This window comes from Seriola lalandi, unplaced genomic scaffold (genome assembly GCF_002814215.2).
Source record: "Seriola lalandi dorsalis isolate HSWRI2012SDOR001 ecotype SW California unplaced genomic scaffold, Sedor1 jcf7180002054427, whole genome shotgun sequence".
In the NCBI taxonomy this organism is placed as follows: Eukaryota; Metazoa; Chordata; class Actinopteri; order Carangiformes; family Carangidae; genus Seriola; species Seriola lalandi.
This window is the reverse complement of record NW_019524980.1, coordinates 209,077-228,415: the sequence shown is the minus strand read 5'-3', so window position 1 is coordinate 228,415 and position 19,339 is coordinate 209,077. Positions and strand designations below refer to the sequence as shown.

Below are 19,339 nucleotides of genomic sequence, written 5' to 3'. Positions count from 1 at the left end.
TTCTTTTTGATTATTTCACTTCTTGTTGTGGCCAATTTTTGTTTTTTTTAATTGTGTTCTATGTCTGTCTATGAAACAAGAGATTTACAGTCATTTCATACTGAGGTCCAGGGACCAGCGAGGTCAGTGGGGGCCACTGGGTATCTCCATTTGTTAATCAATCCATTGGGGGCATGGACCAATTAAATGTCTAATTCTCAGTTGTTTATATCTGGCAAAGTGACACTACAAAGGGTTATTTAAAAGATGCAGGTGCTTCTGTTGAACTGGAAGGTAAGACTGCTGCTCTCTAATTATGCCACGCACTTCGCCGTAGCAACCACTGGGCGGCAGTAGTGATTAATCATAGATTTATATTACATAGAACAGCCGTGCTCCATAACGTCTACACAGTTGAATGGTATTTTGGCTCACACCCTGATAAAGGCGAATCGTCTGGTAACCATGAATATCTGCGTCGTGTAAGAGTGTGTAACACAGTGTATTATCCTTTCAGCTCGCAAATGGAAGTCGTGTTTGTGGGCGTAATTGCCAGGATATTTCCCTTCTACCTGCTTCAGTTCTATGAGCTTCAGAGTCGGACTCAACAGTAATCATCAGACCAAGCACCGTTGGCAGGCAGTGGCTGCTCGTTTACGGAAGCGCTGTCGGACGTTTTGTTTAATTTGAAGGGCACGACGGGGGGGAGGTACAGGACACAGGCGCGTGTGTGGAAGCTGCTGCAGCCTGTGTCTTTAAAGGCAGGAGGAGACGTTTGTGTCTCTGAGAGATGTAGCCTGCCTGGCAAATCTGTCGCCAGTGTAGCTCTAAACCCCACCTGCTCCTCCTCTCTGTCATCTCCCCGCTGAGGAAGGAAGGAAAGAAGGAAGGAAGGAAGGATAGGAGGAAGGGGGGAAGGCGCTGGGATGCCGATGGTTTCATCTGGGAGGCGACTGGGAAGGAAAGTTCAGCGTGTTTTCAGTTAACGTTTCACGCGATTCTTGTATCTTCCACCGAAGCTCCGGACTGACCGACCTCTACCTCTGCAGAAACGGTTCACTCAAAGATCGATCAGCTGTTGAAATCCTCAGCACACACGGACCACAACAGGTAAAGGTGACAATTAATCAGCTACACGCATGCGTTATGTTCAAGATTGAAACCTATCAGAAGCATTTAATGTAGATCAGTTCTGTTCTATTAATCACCAGAGGAAGTGACAGCTTAAACACATCCAATTATGCAAGACAGGAAATATTGTTGTTTACTTTTGTTTCATCCTGACAGCAGCTGTAAAGACATCCCTGAAAGCTGATCCTCCTGTCGTTGGATGTGTCTACATGAGATTGGATATTGATACAGTGGTCATAGCTATGTGTTACAGTATTTATTTGTAACGTTAAACCATGATAATTAAGAAATAAACCTCTCATTTTTCTCACCCTTTTCAATGTTAGAAATCATGCTGGTGATTCATAATCTTATAGTCACATATTAGAAATGTGTACACACAGACTGATATTTTCCTCCCTCATCTTTGACACACACACACACACACACACACAGGCATGTACACCCTGGCACCCATATGTCTGAGATAATATCTGATGGCAAAACACTGAATTCAAATGACCTTCATCCTCCTTTGCAGCCAGAAATATTGTCCTCGAAGCTGGAGTGTAATTAGGCCATATACTGTATCTGCTGCTTTCCTCTTTCAGCCCAGACATCAGTCATTTCTGTCACAGTACGTATGTATGTGCATCTACCATGGACCAAATACTGGTGTCCGCTGCCCTGACACTGTATAATGTAGAACTTGTATTCCAGTCTCTACAAACCATATCAGATATCAAAAAGCCTTGTCTTGGTTGTCAGGCACATTTGCATATTTAAATATTAAGAGCTGAACTCATGCTATACATCTGTCATCTATTAACATAGTGAAACATCAACCATATATGCTTTACCCTTACAGTGCCAAACATTACAGTGCTCGGTAGTATGCAAATTGCAGCCACATTTTCTCATGCAACAGTGTAATGTAATGTAATGTAATGTAATATATGCACTGAAAGAATCTTTAACATTGGGTAGCATTTACATTGGATTCAAAAATGATGCATTTAACTTTTAGTCCAAACTCACTGATTATGACTCCCCTAACAGGTTTTGTTACTGCTGTTGCAGCTTGTGGCAAGTCTGTGAAATATGGCACGTATTTCTTAAGTCTCACTTCAGAACCAGTAACTGGGCAGGAAGGAACATGTGAGTGATTAACTGACTTGTCAGTCAGTGACTGTCAGACTGATTTTCTGTCTTGTACACATGCGTCGGACCTATTTCACTGGCCAGTCCAAGCACAGAGAGTTTATTTTTTATCATCCCTAATGAGTATTTGAATTTATTTCCATGGTCAGGTTTCTTTACAGACAGATTATCTTGAACTGAATGAAAATGTTTATCCTAATTACATGACATTGTGCAATGTACGCATGCCAATTATTTGGCAGATGCTGCTCTTGCATCTGATGGTCACTGTTTTCCTCTGCAGAGAGCCATTTAAGCAGAATGAGTGAATGTTTCTATTTGGCTGATTTCTATCATTGTTAATTGACAGAATCTGAAATTGTAACTTACAACATAATTTTGCAGTGCAGACATTATACTGTAGGTTGTCAGCCACATGTTTTCAGTGTCAGAGCAAGATCATTTTAACATCCTGCAGCCTTGGCTTTGACCTGATCGGAAAGATGAGGCCCTCTGGACACAGGGGAGGGGTACTCAGGGGCACTAGGACCTGGAGGAGCCATTTACAACTGTGGCAGCAGCTGCCGGTGTCATTTCTGTCCGGGTCATCATTAGTATCCCTGTCACAGAGGCATATGGCCCCAGAGGGCCCGAACACCAACACACTGCTTGGCTGAAATTTCAATATTAAACACTGAAGAGGTGAACAGAGTGCAACCATACAGAGCTGAGGATTTAAGATAAAGGATGATTCAGTGTGACCATATAAATGACTTCATTGTTATCCCTCCTTGATGACCTCCATGTTATCCCCTAAAGATGTGAAATATGACTTCTGACCATTTGATTGCCAAGAACGCTGGATACTGCCTGTTGTTTGGGTTACACTACATCCTTCCTGGCTCTCTCAGCTCTCACCCCCTCAGGAGGGAGCATGTAAACACCGTGACACATTTGTTATTATCAAATCATTCCACTCTCCTCTGTGAACGTGAGTGGAATAAAAAGTGGTAGTCTATCACGACTAGTCCCGGAGAGGCTAATATTTGATCTTCCTTATATATAAATAAACATTTAAACATTTTTTTGTGTTAGAAAGATGAACTGCACCGCATTTACATTCTGGCCAGCAGAAAAAAAATGGAAAAATGTTTTCCTAAAAACAAACCGAGAAGCCTCTGCATGTGCTGCTTCCGCCCTAATTAGTGTCCATGTCACCGTCACAAAGTCTTACAAACTGTTCCTCCTCGTTCCCAGCTATTTTTGTGCACTATCTCGTACATGGACTGAACATGCTCTCGTTCCCATCGTCACATATCATCAGTTTTTTTCCCCCTTGTTCCCGAGCACAGAAACATCACAATAATACTGATTATGATCTCTGTCCGACCGTTGTGACGGTGGCCGCTGAGACTGTTGCATGTTGACGTCATTGATAGTGACTGTGAGGTGGTTGGCTGAAGGAAACAATACAGAGCATGTCGCTGGAGGAGCACAAGTGTCACCTCAGAGCGCAGGGGGGAAAAGAGAGGAAGGGAGAAAAAAGATTTTAGGTCAGCTTGATGTGAAAGGAAAAAGGTAGGATGGGAAAAACTAAACTGGAGGGCTGAGCAATTCAATGTCTGTGCAGTGAAGGTGGGTAAGATGGAACAACAGAGTCTGGAGAAGATGTGGAGAGAGGGAGGATTAGAGAAATGGAACGATAGAGAGAGAGAGAGAGAGAGTAGGGGGATTAAAGCTTGGAAAAATAAACGGTGCCAGAGGGAAGTGTGAGAGGATCAATTTAGAGACATTCTGCAAAGAGACACAGTGTTGTCAGTGAATGGGCTGTCTCGCTCGCCTCTCCTTCTTGCTTCCCTTGGCTCGTTTTGCACCCACCCACTCCCACGTGTGCCCAATCGCCCTGACACCCCCACCCCCTTTCCACACACACACACACACACACACACACATACACACACACACACACACACACACACACACACATACACTAAATGCCATGGACCACAGGAATGCATTATCTCCAGCCAGGCACCAGGTTATTGGTGGACTGAAAGACCACCATGTTTCTGGGCACATGTGGAGCACAGAGGCAGCGCTCCTCTCTGCATGAAAGTCATGGCCTCAGTCTCTCCAAGGTCATGTGAAAAAAAAGAGAGAGCTCTGTTGTTTCTCAGTCCCCAACCAGATAAGTCTGTCTCCCCACTGACTAAAAATATGTCCATGATGTACAGGGCAGAATTTCAGCCGTGTTGTTAATATGATGGGATAATGTCTACCATGTTTTGGCTGCGCACAGGGTCGGGGGTCCTCTTACTGATGGTCTGATGGGCCAGGCTGCCACGATTTTATGCCCAAATCAGCAATTTTAAGGATTACACATGTCCACAAACACAAAACCATGTTTGCGTCTATGGGGTTTTTATATTTTGGGGATTTTACATCTGAGAAACTCTTGGTTGTTTTTATTCTGGTGTCGAGTGTGCCTAACATGTTTTTTCTTTTTTTTTTTCAGTTTGAATTTCTATAAGAGACACTCGTTTTGTCTTTAGACATGTTGAATTTCACCATAAGTACTCAGCTATTAATTTTATATTTATACATTTTTCATCGCTTCATTGACGCAGTTGCTTCTAATGTAAAATGGTTCATGTATTTTCCATTTAAAGAAGAATAGTAATTCAGTAGCTTAATTGCTATTGTTTTATCAGTCAGCAATTGAGAAAAGCAAATTGGACATTTATTCACACAATAATTGAATGGATTGTTACTTGAATCAGTTGGCTTATGTTCCTCTTTTACCCCTGACTTCCTCTTCTGCTGCTCTCTGTCTGTGGGATCTCTCTGCAGCTTCCACTCTCTGTGTTGTTGTTTATTCTGCGCTATTGACTTTTGTTGTTCTGGACTGTGCAGCGGTTTGTCATGTCAGTGTGTGGCAGGTGCTCTGAGCTGATATGAACTGACTGAGCATCTCCCTGGTTACTGGAGGACTAGCAGGCGGCTTAGGCAGAAGTAGAGGAGATGATAAACTGTGCCCAGGTCTTTGTTTTTTCTCCAAATCTCCCATCTCCTGTAAAAGCTGTAGGAGGTTAGGACAGTAGAAGAATATACCTGCTCTACAGCAGCTGTTTTTGTGTAGTGTGTTCTTTCAAATGTCTTCTGCCGTCAGTACGTGCAGCTGCATTCATCTGTTTTATAATGGCCGTGAGAAGGCAGGTAATTGAACAGTCATGATGGTGGGAGCCTGAATGACTCAGTCAGCTTTCCTGCTGGGTCAATAGGGTCTCATGACAGTCCTACACTCATCAGCTGAATTGACTTGTTGGCTGCATGTTTTGCTGTCCAGTGATTCAGTGATAGATATCCTCTCTTTGTCTTGTTAGCTCCTTTCCTAATTTATAAAATTTTTAAATAATTAATTATTCTTAATTTATTTTATTTTATTTATTTATCACATTACATCATTATTGTATGGCCACTGAAACTGCACTTTGGTCCTGCTCCTTATATGAATCCCTCTATATAATTCTGATGCTACACAAAAATGTTATCTTCAGGGTTAGTGAGAGGTTTTGGATGAGTTAAATTCCGAAATGCAAACAAAATGTGCATCTCTCAAAACAATTGTTTTCTTTTTTCACAGAAATCTTAAGAAATGGACCAAGATAATCAGAGCCAAAGTCAGACACGAGAAGAAAACCCAAATGGAGCAGCAGAAGCTTTAACAACAACTCCAGCATCAAATACAGCGGCTCCAGCCGCAGATCCCACTACCAGCCAGCCTCCAGGTCCTGTCCGGCCTCGACGGCCCCAGAGAAGCGCCAGGGTAGAGGGTTCTGTAGACATCGCCGAACCTAAAGCTGAGCCCAAAGCTGAACCCATTTCAGAGGCTAACCAGGATGAGAGCATTCCTGATGGCACCGCAGCAAGTCGCCCCAAACCCTCCGGCCCTGCAGCAGTCAAACCCTTCGGAGACCGCACCGGGCCCAGCGTTAAGGCTCGTCCTAAAGGTCCAGGACACCAGCCAGTTAGAGCTGCCTCAGTCCCCCACCCCCCTGCTAGTAGGCCTGTGCCTCCTCACCTGAACCCTCATGCACAGAGGGCCCTTTCTGTAGCAGGCACAGCTGACACTCAGGCCCAGACTGTGGAAGACTTCAGGCAAGTGTCCTGATCTGTGTGTGACATTCATGTCTCAGCATGTCTCCACAGGGCGTCTCATTCCCAGACATCTAAGAAGGATTAGCCTTAGCACACATAGACTTTATTTATATACATAGTAGCACTGCACGGCTGAATGATTATTATCTTATAATCTTTGCTGTAAATTGAGATCATAGTTATTTAACACAGTTTTATTTTAGTTTTTTTTATTTATCTCTGAACACTTTATTTTAAGTCCCCCTATTTAGAATTCATACGTAGTATGCAGACATCTAATAAATGGTTAAGTCCTTACAGCTGTTTACAACTACATTATAGTGTGTTATGAACTACTTTTGTAGCTCAATATGTATTTTTTTGTATTTTTCTCCCTCTTTTCTATGGGTGTGTCTCTTACCAAATCCTGGTGAATCATTATACACTTAACTGAAACTGGAGCTGTTTATGTTGCTGAATAAGTGAAGACTGAGACACTGATGAGTCGGTGACCTTCGACACAGTTCTAGGCCAGAATATTGTAATGATGTCTCTCAGCAACATATAACCAGTTTAATGTTTATTTATCAAAATGACATGTAGATTTGTCTTTTACAGAACCCTTTTCAAAGTCAGGGCCCAGGCACAGAAAACACAGCCGCAGGAAATAAAATTGTCTGAGGGCTGATTTAGGTCGTTTACTGAACAAGAAAACTTCCAAACCTAAATAAGGCTTCTCTAATTGTAGTAGCTGCAGCTGTATTTTACATGCTGTGATGCAGTGAGGAGGGTCTGTTGGAAGTTCAGACGAGTGATGTTTTAATGATAACACTGCCTCGTGATCAGTGAGCGTAGTGAGCTCGCTACTTTTTATAGAACATTTTTGGAATTTGCTCAAGTTCCCTGCAACAAGTCTGACGTTTGGCCAACATAGAAAATGGCTGACCCCGTGGGAAGATCACTCCCTGCTGCAACAGGGAGAGGTTTCAGACACGTGGGGCACTTGATGGTATTGTCCTGTATAACATATCCTGTGCCATTGCCTTAGTTTGGGCAGTAAATGAGAAAAGAGCTGAGTGTTAAATTGTTCACAAGTGTCATTTGTTAAATTTTCAGTAGTTTTTTCTGACACTGCAAATAACACATTAAATGTAAGTTCTTAAACGTGTGTGGCATATACAGTAGACAAGTTTAATTATTTCTCCTCTTCAGGATTGTGGGTGGCTGTACACACTTAGACACCCTTATGTTCACATTTATATGGATGACTTAGATTTTCTAATGGACCCTACTTAATTTACTAATTTGACTAATGTCAGCAGTGGCTGCTTGAAACAACATTACTTGCATTATTTGCATTACTTACAAGCACACAGCCAAGACGTCACATTTTGTGGTAAGAAAGTCATTGAAAGGTGTCTGTCATAGTTACCAGGAGAGTTATGATACATTGGGTTATTAATACAAGGGTTCTGCTGTCTGGAGGTTGTGACACTGAGGCGTGTAGGCGATAAGTGTTTATAAGAGATATTACGTAACACCTTTTTCCAACAGGGTGCACATCATCACTTGGAACGTGGGTTCGGCCACGCCACCTGATGACATCACCTCCTTGCTGGGGCTGAATGTGGGTGATGGAAACACAGACATGTACATTATCGGGTGAGTGTTCTGCGGTGCAGTAGTCATCCGGTTTCTTCCACATGAAAGTCGAAGTGTCTGTTTGTGTTTGCTTGTCCCCACATCAACGCTGCAGACAATGTCAATAATGAGCTGCCAGGCCCAGATTTGAATGTCTCCCTCTCGCCTCATGGCAACAGTTCTCTTCCATTTATTAATCCACCATTACATTACAAGCTTGCTCTCATCAGCGCCTCGTACATCTCTGTCTGCTGTTGACCCCTGTGCCTTGTTGTGTGTCATTTTTCTTCAAGGCTGCAGGAAGTAAACTCTATGATTAACAAAAGGCTGAAAGATGTCCTCTTCACAGACCAGTGGAGCGAGGTCTGCATGGAGAGACTCAGCCCCTTTGGTTATGTGCTGGTCAGTAATGGATTTTATTATAAACACATATGCACACTCACAGTAAAATGTTAAACAACTTGGACTCATACGCATTACGTGAACACTGATGAGATCTCTGCTTCCTGCTGCTGCTTCAGCTCATTTTGTTCCCTGAGCAACGGATGCAGTGATAATTTATAACGGGCGTTTAATGTCAGCGTATCTGCTACAGTATCTTCTGCCAAGTTCATAATGCAAAGTCAAGCTCACACTGTCTCTTGGACTCCCTCTGTGTGCCGTTATTCCTGCATACCTACCCCTTTTTCTCTATCTTTCTATTTCGTATTGCCTACACATGTCCAGTGTGGAGAGGTAGGATACTAAGAAATCCAATAGATTTCATGTAATGCACAAATTGAATGGGATGTGATCTATGTCCCACACTGTATATCGAATATGACATTAAAAGCATGCCATACATAAATGTTTATTTTTCTAAAGAACTGTATGGTACGTACTGTAACTGGTTGGTGTTCGTCTGGCTGCGTCTGAAATGATGCTTGGCTCTGTTGGCATGGTGAGCCAGAGAGCGTGAATCAGCTGTCGAGCTGAGAGAGCTAGACAAATGTCTCCCAGGGTGCTGTTTTATTTTTGGATCATGTTGTTGTCAGTGTTGATGGGCCTCTGACAGTGAGACTGATGCTTTCCTCCAGCTATCTCATGGTTTGCCCCGTTAGTTGAAACCTGGCTATGCCGCTGCGCCAACAACAGCCAGGGCCGGAGGCATTATGTTTTCAGGTTGTCCGTGCGTCCATCCATTCGTCCGCCCCATTCTTGTGAAAGCAAAACCTCATTAACGCCTCGAGGGAATTTCTTCATATTTGGTACAAACATTCACTTAACCTCAAGGATGAACTGATTCGTTTTTGGTCCTACTGCTACCTCACAAAACACATTTCTGACCTCTTGAATGTGATATCTCAAGACAGCCTTGAATGGGAATTTCTTCAGATTTGGCACAAATATTCACTTGGACTCAAAATGAACTGACTGAAGGTTTTGGTGGGCAAAGGTCAAAGTCCAAGGTCATGGTGACATCTCGTTCTTCTGAATGCGATGCATCACGAATGCTTGAGGGAACTTACATCTGGCACAAACATGCCCTTGGACTCAAGGTTGAGCTGATGAGAATTAAGTGGTCACAGGTCATATGTCAAGGTCACTATGAAACACGTTTTTAACTCACACATTCATACGTTAATTATGACACAGTTTAACACAAATGTATAATAGGATAAAACTAGGAAGTGATGACATTTTCTATCCAAACGGTCAATGGTGAACTTCACTGTGACATCATAATGTTCAGTAAAAACACTTTATTCAATGCTGTAACTAAGGAAGGAGAGACTGACCATATTACCCGCAACTTGGCTACTTGGTGGAGGCATACAACCGCAAGGTGGTAATTCTAGTTAAAATCATCTTGTCAAATGTGACCTTTTTGTGTGCTTCATGTGCATAATGGTGTGAGTGGGTTGGTTAAGTGTGTTAGTTGGAGTTGTCTCAAGCTATTAGGTAGAAGGAGAATATGTGGTGGTGTCAGTAGTCCAATGATGGTGGACAGACACGTAGTAAAACGACACCCCATCTATTCTTTCCGCTGTGAGATACTCGCTCACCCAGACTCATCGTCAGGTAATTTAACTGCTGCAAGCACAAGAAAGCTTTCTCAAACCAGCCCTTCACTGCAGAAAGACATGGCCAACAAGACACTTTTTCTGGATATTCGCTGAACAGTTGCTGATTGTGACCATTATTGGTGTTTGAGTAAGCTGCAGTTTAGCTGCACAAATTAGCAAAGGCAGTTTTTTTTCAGGGCCCTAATCTCTAATTGCAACATTGCACACACTACTAAATGCATTGTAGTACAACTTGACTGATTTATTTCACTATGACACAGCTAAACATGCATTTTAAATACTACTAGGCTGTAAAATGTAATAGTTTTATAACATGATTAATGTTTATGTTAGGTCATATCATATCAGGTGAAGGAATTACCAGAATTGCAGTATTTCATTTAAGACACACTTGTTAAGTGCATACGTCAATAAATCAATTAGGCTTCTTCAAAAATCCAGCAAATGACATCTAGTAAACATACTGAGTAATGAAATGTTGAAGTAGCAGTTCATGTTTCTGTGGATGTCAGTATTAGAGACTGGAATTAATCAGCATTTATTTCGCGCTTATCTTCTTCCAAAATCCCGTGCTGCTTTTCAAACATCACACTTGTTACCCACAGCTCATTTCCTCAGTCGTGTGTGCTACAAGGTCAAACATACACCGCTGCACACATGCACTATCTCTCGCTCTTTCTCTTTCTCACTCTCACACACACACACACACACACACACACACACACACACACACACACACACACACACACACACACAAACACACTTGTCTTGAGCTTAAAAGTCTTTTCTCTTCCAGCCTAAAATATATCTTGGCAGCCTTCAGGAGCTCTTCCAATGTTCACTGAGGTTGATAAGAAATGTGTTTCAACCACAATACGCACAGGCAAAGGTACATTCTCTCAGACTTCACACAAGTGCACGCACAGACACACACATTGTCTATGTCCGCACACGTACCACAGATAAAGTCGGTCCACTTTACGGTTCAGTGGAAACTATTACGCAACAACGTCGTTCACATACTCCATTAGTATACAAGCGAGAGGGTCTTATGTCACGTGGAGATGTGGGCCTCCATTACTGACCTCAGGGCATTTCAGGCAGGGTGTGATCGTGCTTCTTTGGCCTGTAGTGGGGGTTGGGATGTGTGGACAACTGGAGAAAGGGAGAGGGAGGAATGAATATAAATATCTGGTGAGGGGTTTGGCATAGCATGCAAATAACTTGTCTTTTTCCACTTAACAAAATGCACGTCATATTCCTGCCTCTCTTATGCAGCACAAAAATTTCCTTACAGTGTTTTCATACCGGTGGCACACAATCGTCAAAATCTGCACATTATCATGTAGCATAACAAGAAGCGAGTGGCTGAGATGATGGTGGAGGGCTTGAAAGAAAGCAAAGGTCCGAGTGCACGCGTCACGTTTCTACAAAGTGGTTTGTTTCCGCTGTGAGGGCAGACCGCAAGCTGTGGCCTCTTTAATGTGCAGAGCTTCATGTAAAGTAGCGAGAGAGTTGGGCCACAGGGCAAAATGAAAATGTTAGCGGTAGAAAGATGAAGAGTGCAAGCGGAGGGGAAAAGAAAGAGAAAGTGAAATGAACACACAGCAAAGCCGGACCCTACTGAAAGAATTTGAACATTGAAATTTCAGTGCGAGAGCTGTTCTCTTTTCAGGATTATGTAAATCGCCTCCACATAACTCTCAATGTGTACCTATTCATGTTGTCCTATCTTGTTCTTCGATGTCTGACTGTCTTTGTCCTCACCTGTGTTGTCCCTCAGGTGACCTCTCAGCGGATGCAAGGATTGTTACTGTTGGTCTTTGCCAAGTACTTCCATCTGCCCTTCCTCCGTGGAGTCCAGACCGAGACTACCCGCACTGGCCTGGGGGGTTACTGGGTGAGACAGCCACTGACACCATTCTGTGATCAGCACTGTGTCAGGCTGTAATAAAGCCTAGTCACTCCTACAGAGACTTCCATAACAGAGATCCGAGAGACACAGATTTGCCACTACAGTTTCTTCACGCTTGTGGTGCTTGGTTTGTAAACAGCACTTCTCTACTTTATCCCGACCTGATGAGGATGTTGTAGCTGTTTTATCTGCTGAGCATACTGTATGGTTGTAATCTAATGCAAATGGCCTAACATATGAGCGACTGGAGCAACTGCATACCAACCAAATTATCAAGCCTTGCTATTCAAATGCCATCCATCTAGTTTTATGAGAAAGAGATAGACGTTAGTATCTCACAGCCAGCGGTTATTAATGCTTGGAAAGTCAAGCATAACAAAAATGAACCAGGGGCAAACTGCAGGCTGGAGGGACTCTCATAATCAGTCATTTCTCATGTGTTCTGTTATGAAAATTGGACAAAAGAAACAAGTATAGGAGTATTCATAGGATCAAAATTTTGTTTACAAGCACCACTTCTCTTTGAAACAGGTCAAAAAGTAGCAAGTATCTCCTACAGGTAGTTCCCTGTAGGAACTCAGACACACACACACACACACACACACACACACACACACACACACACACACACACACACACACACACGTGTTCTACATAATTTGCAATGAAGCATCTTTTGTGTTTTAGTGGGTCAGAGCAGTTGGGAAAAGAGTGGGAGGAAATCCACAGACTCATCCTGTCCCCCCACTGTGCACTTCACTGTAAGCATTAAATATTGATGATGGTCCTTAATGAGTAAACTTCCTGTCTCTCTGCAGCAGAGACACTGGCACCGCTCAATACAGGGAAAACTGACACACTGTCTTTAGGCACTTGTCCATCACTGACTATATATTATTCATTCATTCAATTTTGCTTTTGGGGAAATTGTCGAAGAGACTCACACAAATGCCTTTTCTCCTCTTCTCAGCAGTGTGTGCCTTCCTCTCTTTCAAAATATTACAGGGGAATAAAGGTGGAGTGAGTGCCCGCATGTCAGTGTTCGGTCACACCATCTGCTTCCTCAACTGCCACCTGCCGGCTCACATGGAAAACTCAGAGCAGCGCATGGAGGACTTTGAGAGCATCCTGCAGCAGCAGCAGTTTGAGGGCCAGGCTGCCACCGGGGTTCTTGACCATGAGTAAGTCAGCACACACACACACACACACACACACACACACACACACACACACACACAGTGACAATTATATCTGTGCTGTATTTGTAGTATAAGCAGTAAAAAAAATCTGGTGGAACCTTTCTGGTCTGATATAACTGTGACAAACAATCCCAGATTTCTTTTCTCCATATTCATGGTATCGCCCTGAATAAGTACTGATGTACTTGCACTTGTTTGAATTGATGAATTCATGAAATTTCTCCTTTCTGGACAGTGTGGTGTTCTGGTTTGGGGATCTCAATTTCCGCATTGATGACCTGGATATGCAAGTGGTGAAATCAGCCATTGATAACAACAAGTTTCCCATGCTGTGGGAAAAAGATCAGGTAAAAAAAAAAAAAAGAAGTTTGTCCAATTTATTTATATATATATATATATATATATATATATATATATATATATAAAAGACTGTGAAAACAAATTTAACTCCTCTGCATGTCTTCATGCAAAGCATTAGAAAGAACTCGTCCTTTACCTCATCTGTATTCACAGCAGCCAACTGGGTTGATTTTTGATTGAGTTTTAATTCTTTTGAGGAGCAGTAGTGGGTGTATACACTGTCATCTGACACTGTCAATGTCATCCAGACTTGTTTTTCAAAAGGCTGTTCACTCTAAAATCTTAACTTTAGGTCAGAATGCTAGTGACTTGTCATTTCACTTGCTTAAAAAGTCATGATAAAATGTGATCTCTCCCCTGGTGGACCATGCACTGTGTGGGTGCGTGCACTAGGGGGCAAAAGAGAAACCTTTTTGCAAGAGCTGTATGTAATTTCCAAACAGAGATTTTCAATGAGTGATGTCTGTTAATTGTCACTGTTGCAGCTGAACATGGCCAAAGACAGTGAGACAGTGTTAGAGGGATTCCAAGAGGGACCACTGAAATTCTCTCCTACCTACAAGTTTGATGTTGGAACAAATACGTACGACACAAGGTTGGTCTTGCTGAGGGTGCTGTTATGAATTCTATCTCAGTGCCTAGCTCAGAGTAAACTTTACTCTCCTCTCTGAAAGGTCTGCACTTGCCTGGGGACGCATGAAAGTGCCTCTCCTTTTTTTCTTCTATGTTTTTTAAATAAAATAGTATTTAGGGAATTTCTTTCTCTTCCTCCATCTCTAACTTTCTGTCTACATCCCAGTGGAAAGAAGCGTAAACCAGCTTGGACTGATCGGATTCTGTGGCGCCTGAGAGCCACCGCACCTGCCGGCGCCGCACTCGGTGCAGGGAAGCGTGGCTCCATTTCAGGGTTGACCAGCGGGACCAAAGTGACTCAGCACTGCTACCGAAGTCACATGGAATACACCGTCAGCGACCACAAACCGGTCTCCTCCATCTTTACACTGCAGGTGAGACACAACAGGGTACAATGTAAAGATAATGTGATAACATATTTCTTTGTTTCTGTACTCCAACGTGAACAGCTGTACAAGAACTTTCCCTATATATACTTACTAAAATTATGATTTAGTTTAGGAAACATCTAAAGTATACATTCACAAAACAAAGAATATGACCATGCAGTCACATGCAGTACTCCAGTACAGCTTTTGATAATCAATGCTGCGGACACATTTTGGTTTGGTATTCAAAAAGTACTGAGGTTCGATACCAAGCTCCTCATTATTTTTGGAAAACTTACAGTATTTTTTCACTGCCTAAATGTTTATGGTAAATGGTCTTTGTAGTTCCCGTACAAGGTGGATATCCCCCTGGTCACACTCATAGTGGAGGATGAGTGGAACAGCATTGCTGATGCCATAGCAAAATTCAAAATGGCGCCCAACTACGCACGCAGCTCCTGGGACTGGATCGGACTGTACAAGGTAATCTCTACCGTCAGCAATCCATGATGTGTATAAAAAGTAATTCTGTGCATTACAATTTTCAATCAAGTAGTTAGAGGTTGTGATTTTGCTGCTGCCTCCATAGGTGGGTTTCAAACACCACAAGGACTATGTGGGATATGTGTGGGCCAAGCAAGAGGAAGCAGATTTTCATCGACAGGAACATCAGGTAATCTGGATGTGTGCTGAATTCCCTTCAGAGATCATTTTCTTTCACATTTAATAAATGTCTCACTAACTGTTTTCCAGGTAACATTTACTGAGGAGGAATTGCCCAAAGGCTCAGGGGATTTTATCTTGGGTTACTATAGCAACAACATGAGCACCCTTGTGGGTGTAACAGAGCCATTTCAGGTAATCATAACTCTGGCACTGCTTTCTTGAGGTTAAAACAATCAAATGCATTGTGTCTCAGAGGGGGACAGTACATCTGTTGTATGCTATTACTTCTGATGTTCCCATCTGCATCCTTACACTTTTTTCATTCCTGCCACTGACATTTTGCCGCTCTTTCTCCATATTCTATCCCCTCCTTCCCACTCTTATCCTCTTTATTGTCTGTCCTCAGATCCAGCTTCCCACTTCAGGCCTTGATATCAGTTCTTCAGACAGCTCTGAATTTAGCTCAGAAGATGACAGCACTGTTGTCCTCATGAAGACGAGGTCCCGCAGTCCCAGTCCACGTAAGGGCAAGCACCGCAAGCATCGCACCCGCACCCACACCCACAGCCCTAGTCGCAGCCGCTCTGGCAGTCCTGCACAGGCCAAAGTGAAACAGCTCAACGTCACTGATGATTCTCCATCCAGCACCTCCACAGCAGCTGGGAGCGAGTCCACAGGACGCCCAGCAGAGGGCAGCAGCAGCCTGGCGTCTGCTCCTGGGGTGAAAGACAAAAACACAGAGCATTCAGGAGTGTGATGCACCACCAAGTCCTGCTGTTGTCACAGGTCACATAGCCAACTGTTGTGTCTTTTATTTGATACATCCACTACACTGTATGTTTTCTGAAATTTAAATGTACAGTTTCTGATGCCATCCTTTTCAGGAACAGCCATCTGGCTTGTCCAGGAGGCTCACTTTGCCTTGAGTTGTTTTATTAAGCTGTGCACATTGTATATTTTTTATTTGTAAACCTTTCACTCTGTCCTGTGTTTCTTCTATCTTTGTCCGTTCTCAGGTGTGGACAGTACAGGGAGCTGTCACCTTGCATTAGGAAATACTCAAGGATTTATGGTCATGTAGAGTCAAAGAGTGGTTATGTAATACTTTTTAGAAACCATCTTCCCGATATTCCAACATTGGTTTGAAATTCTGCACTTAGCCAGCAGTTATGTCAGCCGACTGCATGCAAATGAAGGAACACGCTTTTGAGACATGGCGTATGACATTCTTGACACAGACATTGCTCACAAATCATTCAGTTTCCTTTAGTTGTGGAACATGTGTCTTTTATGAATCAAATCCGCTCAGACAAAAAAAGGACAATAAAGACATAATGAAATTTATTTTTGTTCCAAAACATCCTATGAAAGCATTACCAGCTCTGTCAACAATCACTCACATTATTAGTTTCTGTAAATCTACAAACAGACATAACCGTGCAGTTTGAATCTGTGGTATGGCTCTGCTTTTGTGTACGTTCCCTGCTTTGGAAATTCAACATGATATAACTTGCAGGAAACATTGGAGGGAATGAAGTCCCTCCAGGGTGTATAACAACAGAGCAGAGCCAACATAGGTGGAGACTGGGGTTCAGGCAGCAGCGCAGCACATGTCAGTGTAGAGAGCAAATGTGAGCGTAAAGGCCTTTAAATAGACCGCCAAATCAGTGCAGTGGGATGTGATGGGCATGGGAGGTTCACTGTCAGCTGACACAGCATAGCTGTCTCGCCAGAACCATTTGATTTATTGTCGGCCACTAACTCCACCGCATCAGCTACAGTGGTAACTACAGCAATATGTGAACCAACGTGTGTAGCTTTTACACACAGACCTTTATGACTTATTGGGCCTTATGTAACACTTACTGTTCAAATCAGCAAGGAGGCTAACTTACTTTTTAATCTAATTAACCCAGAACACAGAAACCACACACTTGTTTCGATCCCACTTTTAATTTGCATTCAAATTTGTTTTCAACATACAAGCAATCTGGATATCTCCAACAAAATGTGGGCATGAACTCTGCTATGTAGAGCTACTACAGGCCTTTGTATTATTGTATTATACTGTAGGTAGTATAATACAAAGCTGACATGTTCCACTATTGTACATGAAATGGTCCTAATACTTTACTTTTTGTATGATTTTGACTTTTCAGTTCACTGTTTGTGTTTTTGTTCTCTCTTGCTCAGATCCTCCCGCACAGATCCTGGTGATTAGCTGACAGTGACAATGGTCACAATAGTTGCATTGCATTGTTAACCGTGTGACCTCTGATGCACCATCTTAGACACTTAGACATACTTTTGGGCTGTTATCATAGAGCAGTGTATACTGTTGTGGCTGTAACCTCAGTGTGTATGTCTGTTATCAGTTTTGTGTGTATGTGCTTTTATGGAAGTGTGTGTTTTGGATTCTGGAAGTGTGTGTGCGTGTGTGTGTAGCTAGCTGTGGCAGTGAATGGGGTTTGACCGTGTTTGCATGGTTTGCTGCTGGACATACTGTACATTCCGGTACTGTGATTTTTGTGCTGTAAAGTGCTGTTTTTGACTCCTCTTTGTCATAATTGTGGCCGTGAAAATTGTTAGCCAAATATGGTAAGATGGACAGAATAAAAATTTAACTGCAGTATAAATGTTAGGTGAAGAAAATGCAGGATAGTTATGCTTGCATAAATCTGAAATTGTCTGAATCATTTCATGGTGCATTCATGTATTTTCTTAATTTTTAAATGAAAAATCTACTGGACCTTTGTTTAGAATAACATGTTAAAAAAAAAAAAAATTAAGATTGTATGAACCTTGTCCTGCTTTAGGTAATTTAGATAAGTATGATCAGTGCTGCAGTCCTGACCAGTGATTATCTATTGTGAAATGTTTATGAAAAAAGCTCTGTCTACAGAATGTTATTGTTTTGTAATTATGTGGCTAAAATAGAGGAATATGTATGTAAAGGATAAATATGAAGTATGGTAGAAAATATGAAATAGGAGACAATCTATGCCATAAAGATTATTTTACTTAAATTATGTATTTATTTTCTTATTTAAATGTTAAATGAGCCTGAATTCTGCTGGCCAGTGAGGGAGCATTATTTCAATGGAAATGTCAAAGTGATATTACAAAATATTGATAATTATTTTCTTTTTGTATTTGGAACTATGAAGAGAGAGTCTGATTTCTCCACTTTCCAGTTTAGTAAATTCAGATCAAATATTGCTCTTAATGTCTGAAGTGTAGATTGTTTAGTCTACAGGTGTTTGTATAACTGTGAATGAAATTGACATAAACTACAGCAAGCGAGATGCGAGATATTAATTGTTGGCATATGAGGATGGTATCTCTGTGAAATCATCTGATTGGTGAGGTGAGAAGGTTTTTTTTTTTAAGATTGCTTGCTTTGCTCCCCAATCCTCAAACTAGTGCAACACAGAGAAATATACTCCCCTTCAAATTGTGGTCTGTCTTTCTTGAGTCTCCTCATACACAGTATTGTCATTGTTTAAAAAATGTTTAATTGCACTATAATCTATTTTTTCTTGTGGTACTGGTCGGCTTAATAATGTTCAGTTAAGTGAAAAACATGATCTATAAAGCGTTACTGTGTGTGATAGAGAGAATAAAAGATAGATAAAGGAACATAAACAGTGACTGAGCATATAATGTGTGTTTGCAAATCAAATAAAGGTGATGGCCTTAGATGCAAACGTATTTCCTTGAGACAGTGCCGTCAGAGCTGTTTAACCTTTGCACAAAGAAATGCAGGTAATATTTTCCTCAGCCAGTCACTATAAAGGTAATTGGTGCAACAACAGTACTTATCTTAAACTGTATTCTTTTTAATGATTACCAGAAAAAGAAGTGCCCTCCAGTCTATCATTTATCTTGGGATAAACAGTCAGCTTATTGTGGTTTTCTATTGTTTACAGTGAAAGTCGTTGCTATTTTTAGACTTTCTGAATGAATGTGGGTGACAAACACAACACATCCTGTAGAAGGCAATAGCAGGTGCATCTTGCATCATGCTTTTGCCCTCTGAAAAGAAAGTGTCCACCACGCAAATTCATGCTGACTGTACCATTCTGATGCAACACTGGTCAGGGATTGAGTTGCTTGGTTTGCTGA

The 19,339-nt window shown here is 42.0% G+C and overlaps 1 protein-coding gene across 1 annotated transcript; it reads left to right on the top strand.

Annotated features, from left to right (window-relative positions):
• The first annotated feature begins 607 nt into the window (after positions 1-607).
• inpp5jb (inositol polyphosphate-5-phosphatase Jb) lies at positions 608-18,673 on the top strand. Its single transcript, XM_023410683.2, has 13 exons — positions 608-1,089; positions 5,873-6,387; positions 7,921-8,028; positions 8,301-8,409; positions 11,857-11,973; positions 12,994-13,169; positions 13,423-13,534; positions 14,033-14,142; positions 14,347-14,554; positions 14,894-15,031; positions 15,138-15,221; positions 15,302-15,406; positions 15,621-18,673. The coding sequence occupies exons 2-13, from the start codon at positions 5,885-5,887 to the stop codon at positions 15,969-15,971; spliced, it is 2,121 nt and encodes a 706-aa protein (XP_023266451.1). The 5' UTR covers positions 608-1,089; positions 5,873-5,884; the 3' UTR covers positions 15,972-18,673.
• Positions 18,674-19,339: the final 666 nt, after the last annotated feature.

Bases quoted from the DNA above. Each gene is read 5' to 3' on its own strand.
- inpp5jb (XM_023410683.2), top strand. From the start codon at position 5,885: ATGGACCAAGATAATCAGAGCCAAAGTCAGACACGAGAAGAAAACCCA. The intron at 6,388-7,920 runs GCAAGTGTCCTG...TTTTTCCAACAG, and splicing joins CAGACTGTGGAAGACTTCAG to GGTGCACATCATCACTTGGA. The intron at 11,974-12,993 runs GTGAGACAGCCA...AAAATATTACAG, and splicing joins CTGGCCTGGGGGGTTACTGG to GGGAATAAAGGTGGAGTGAG.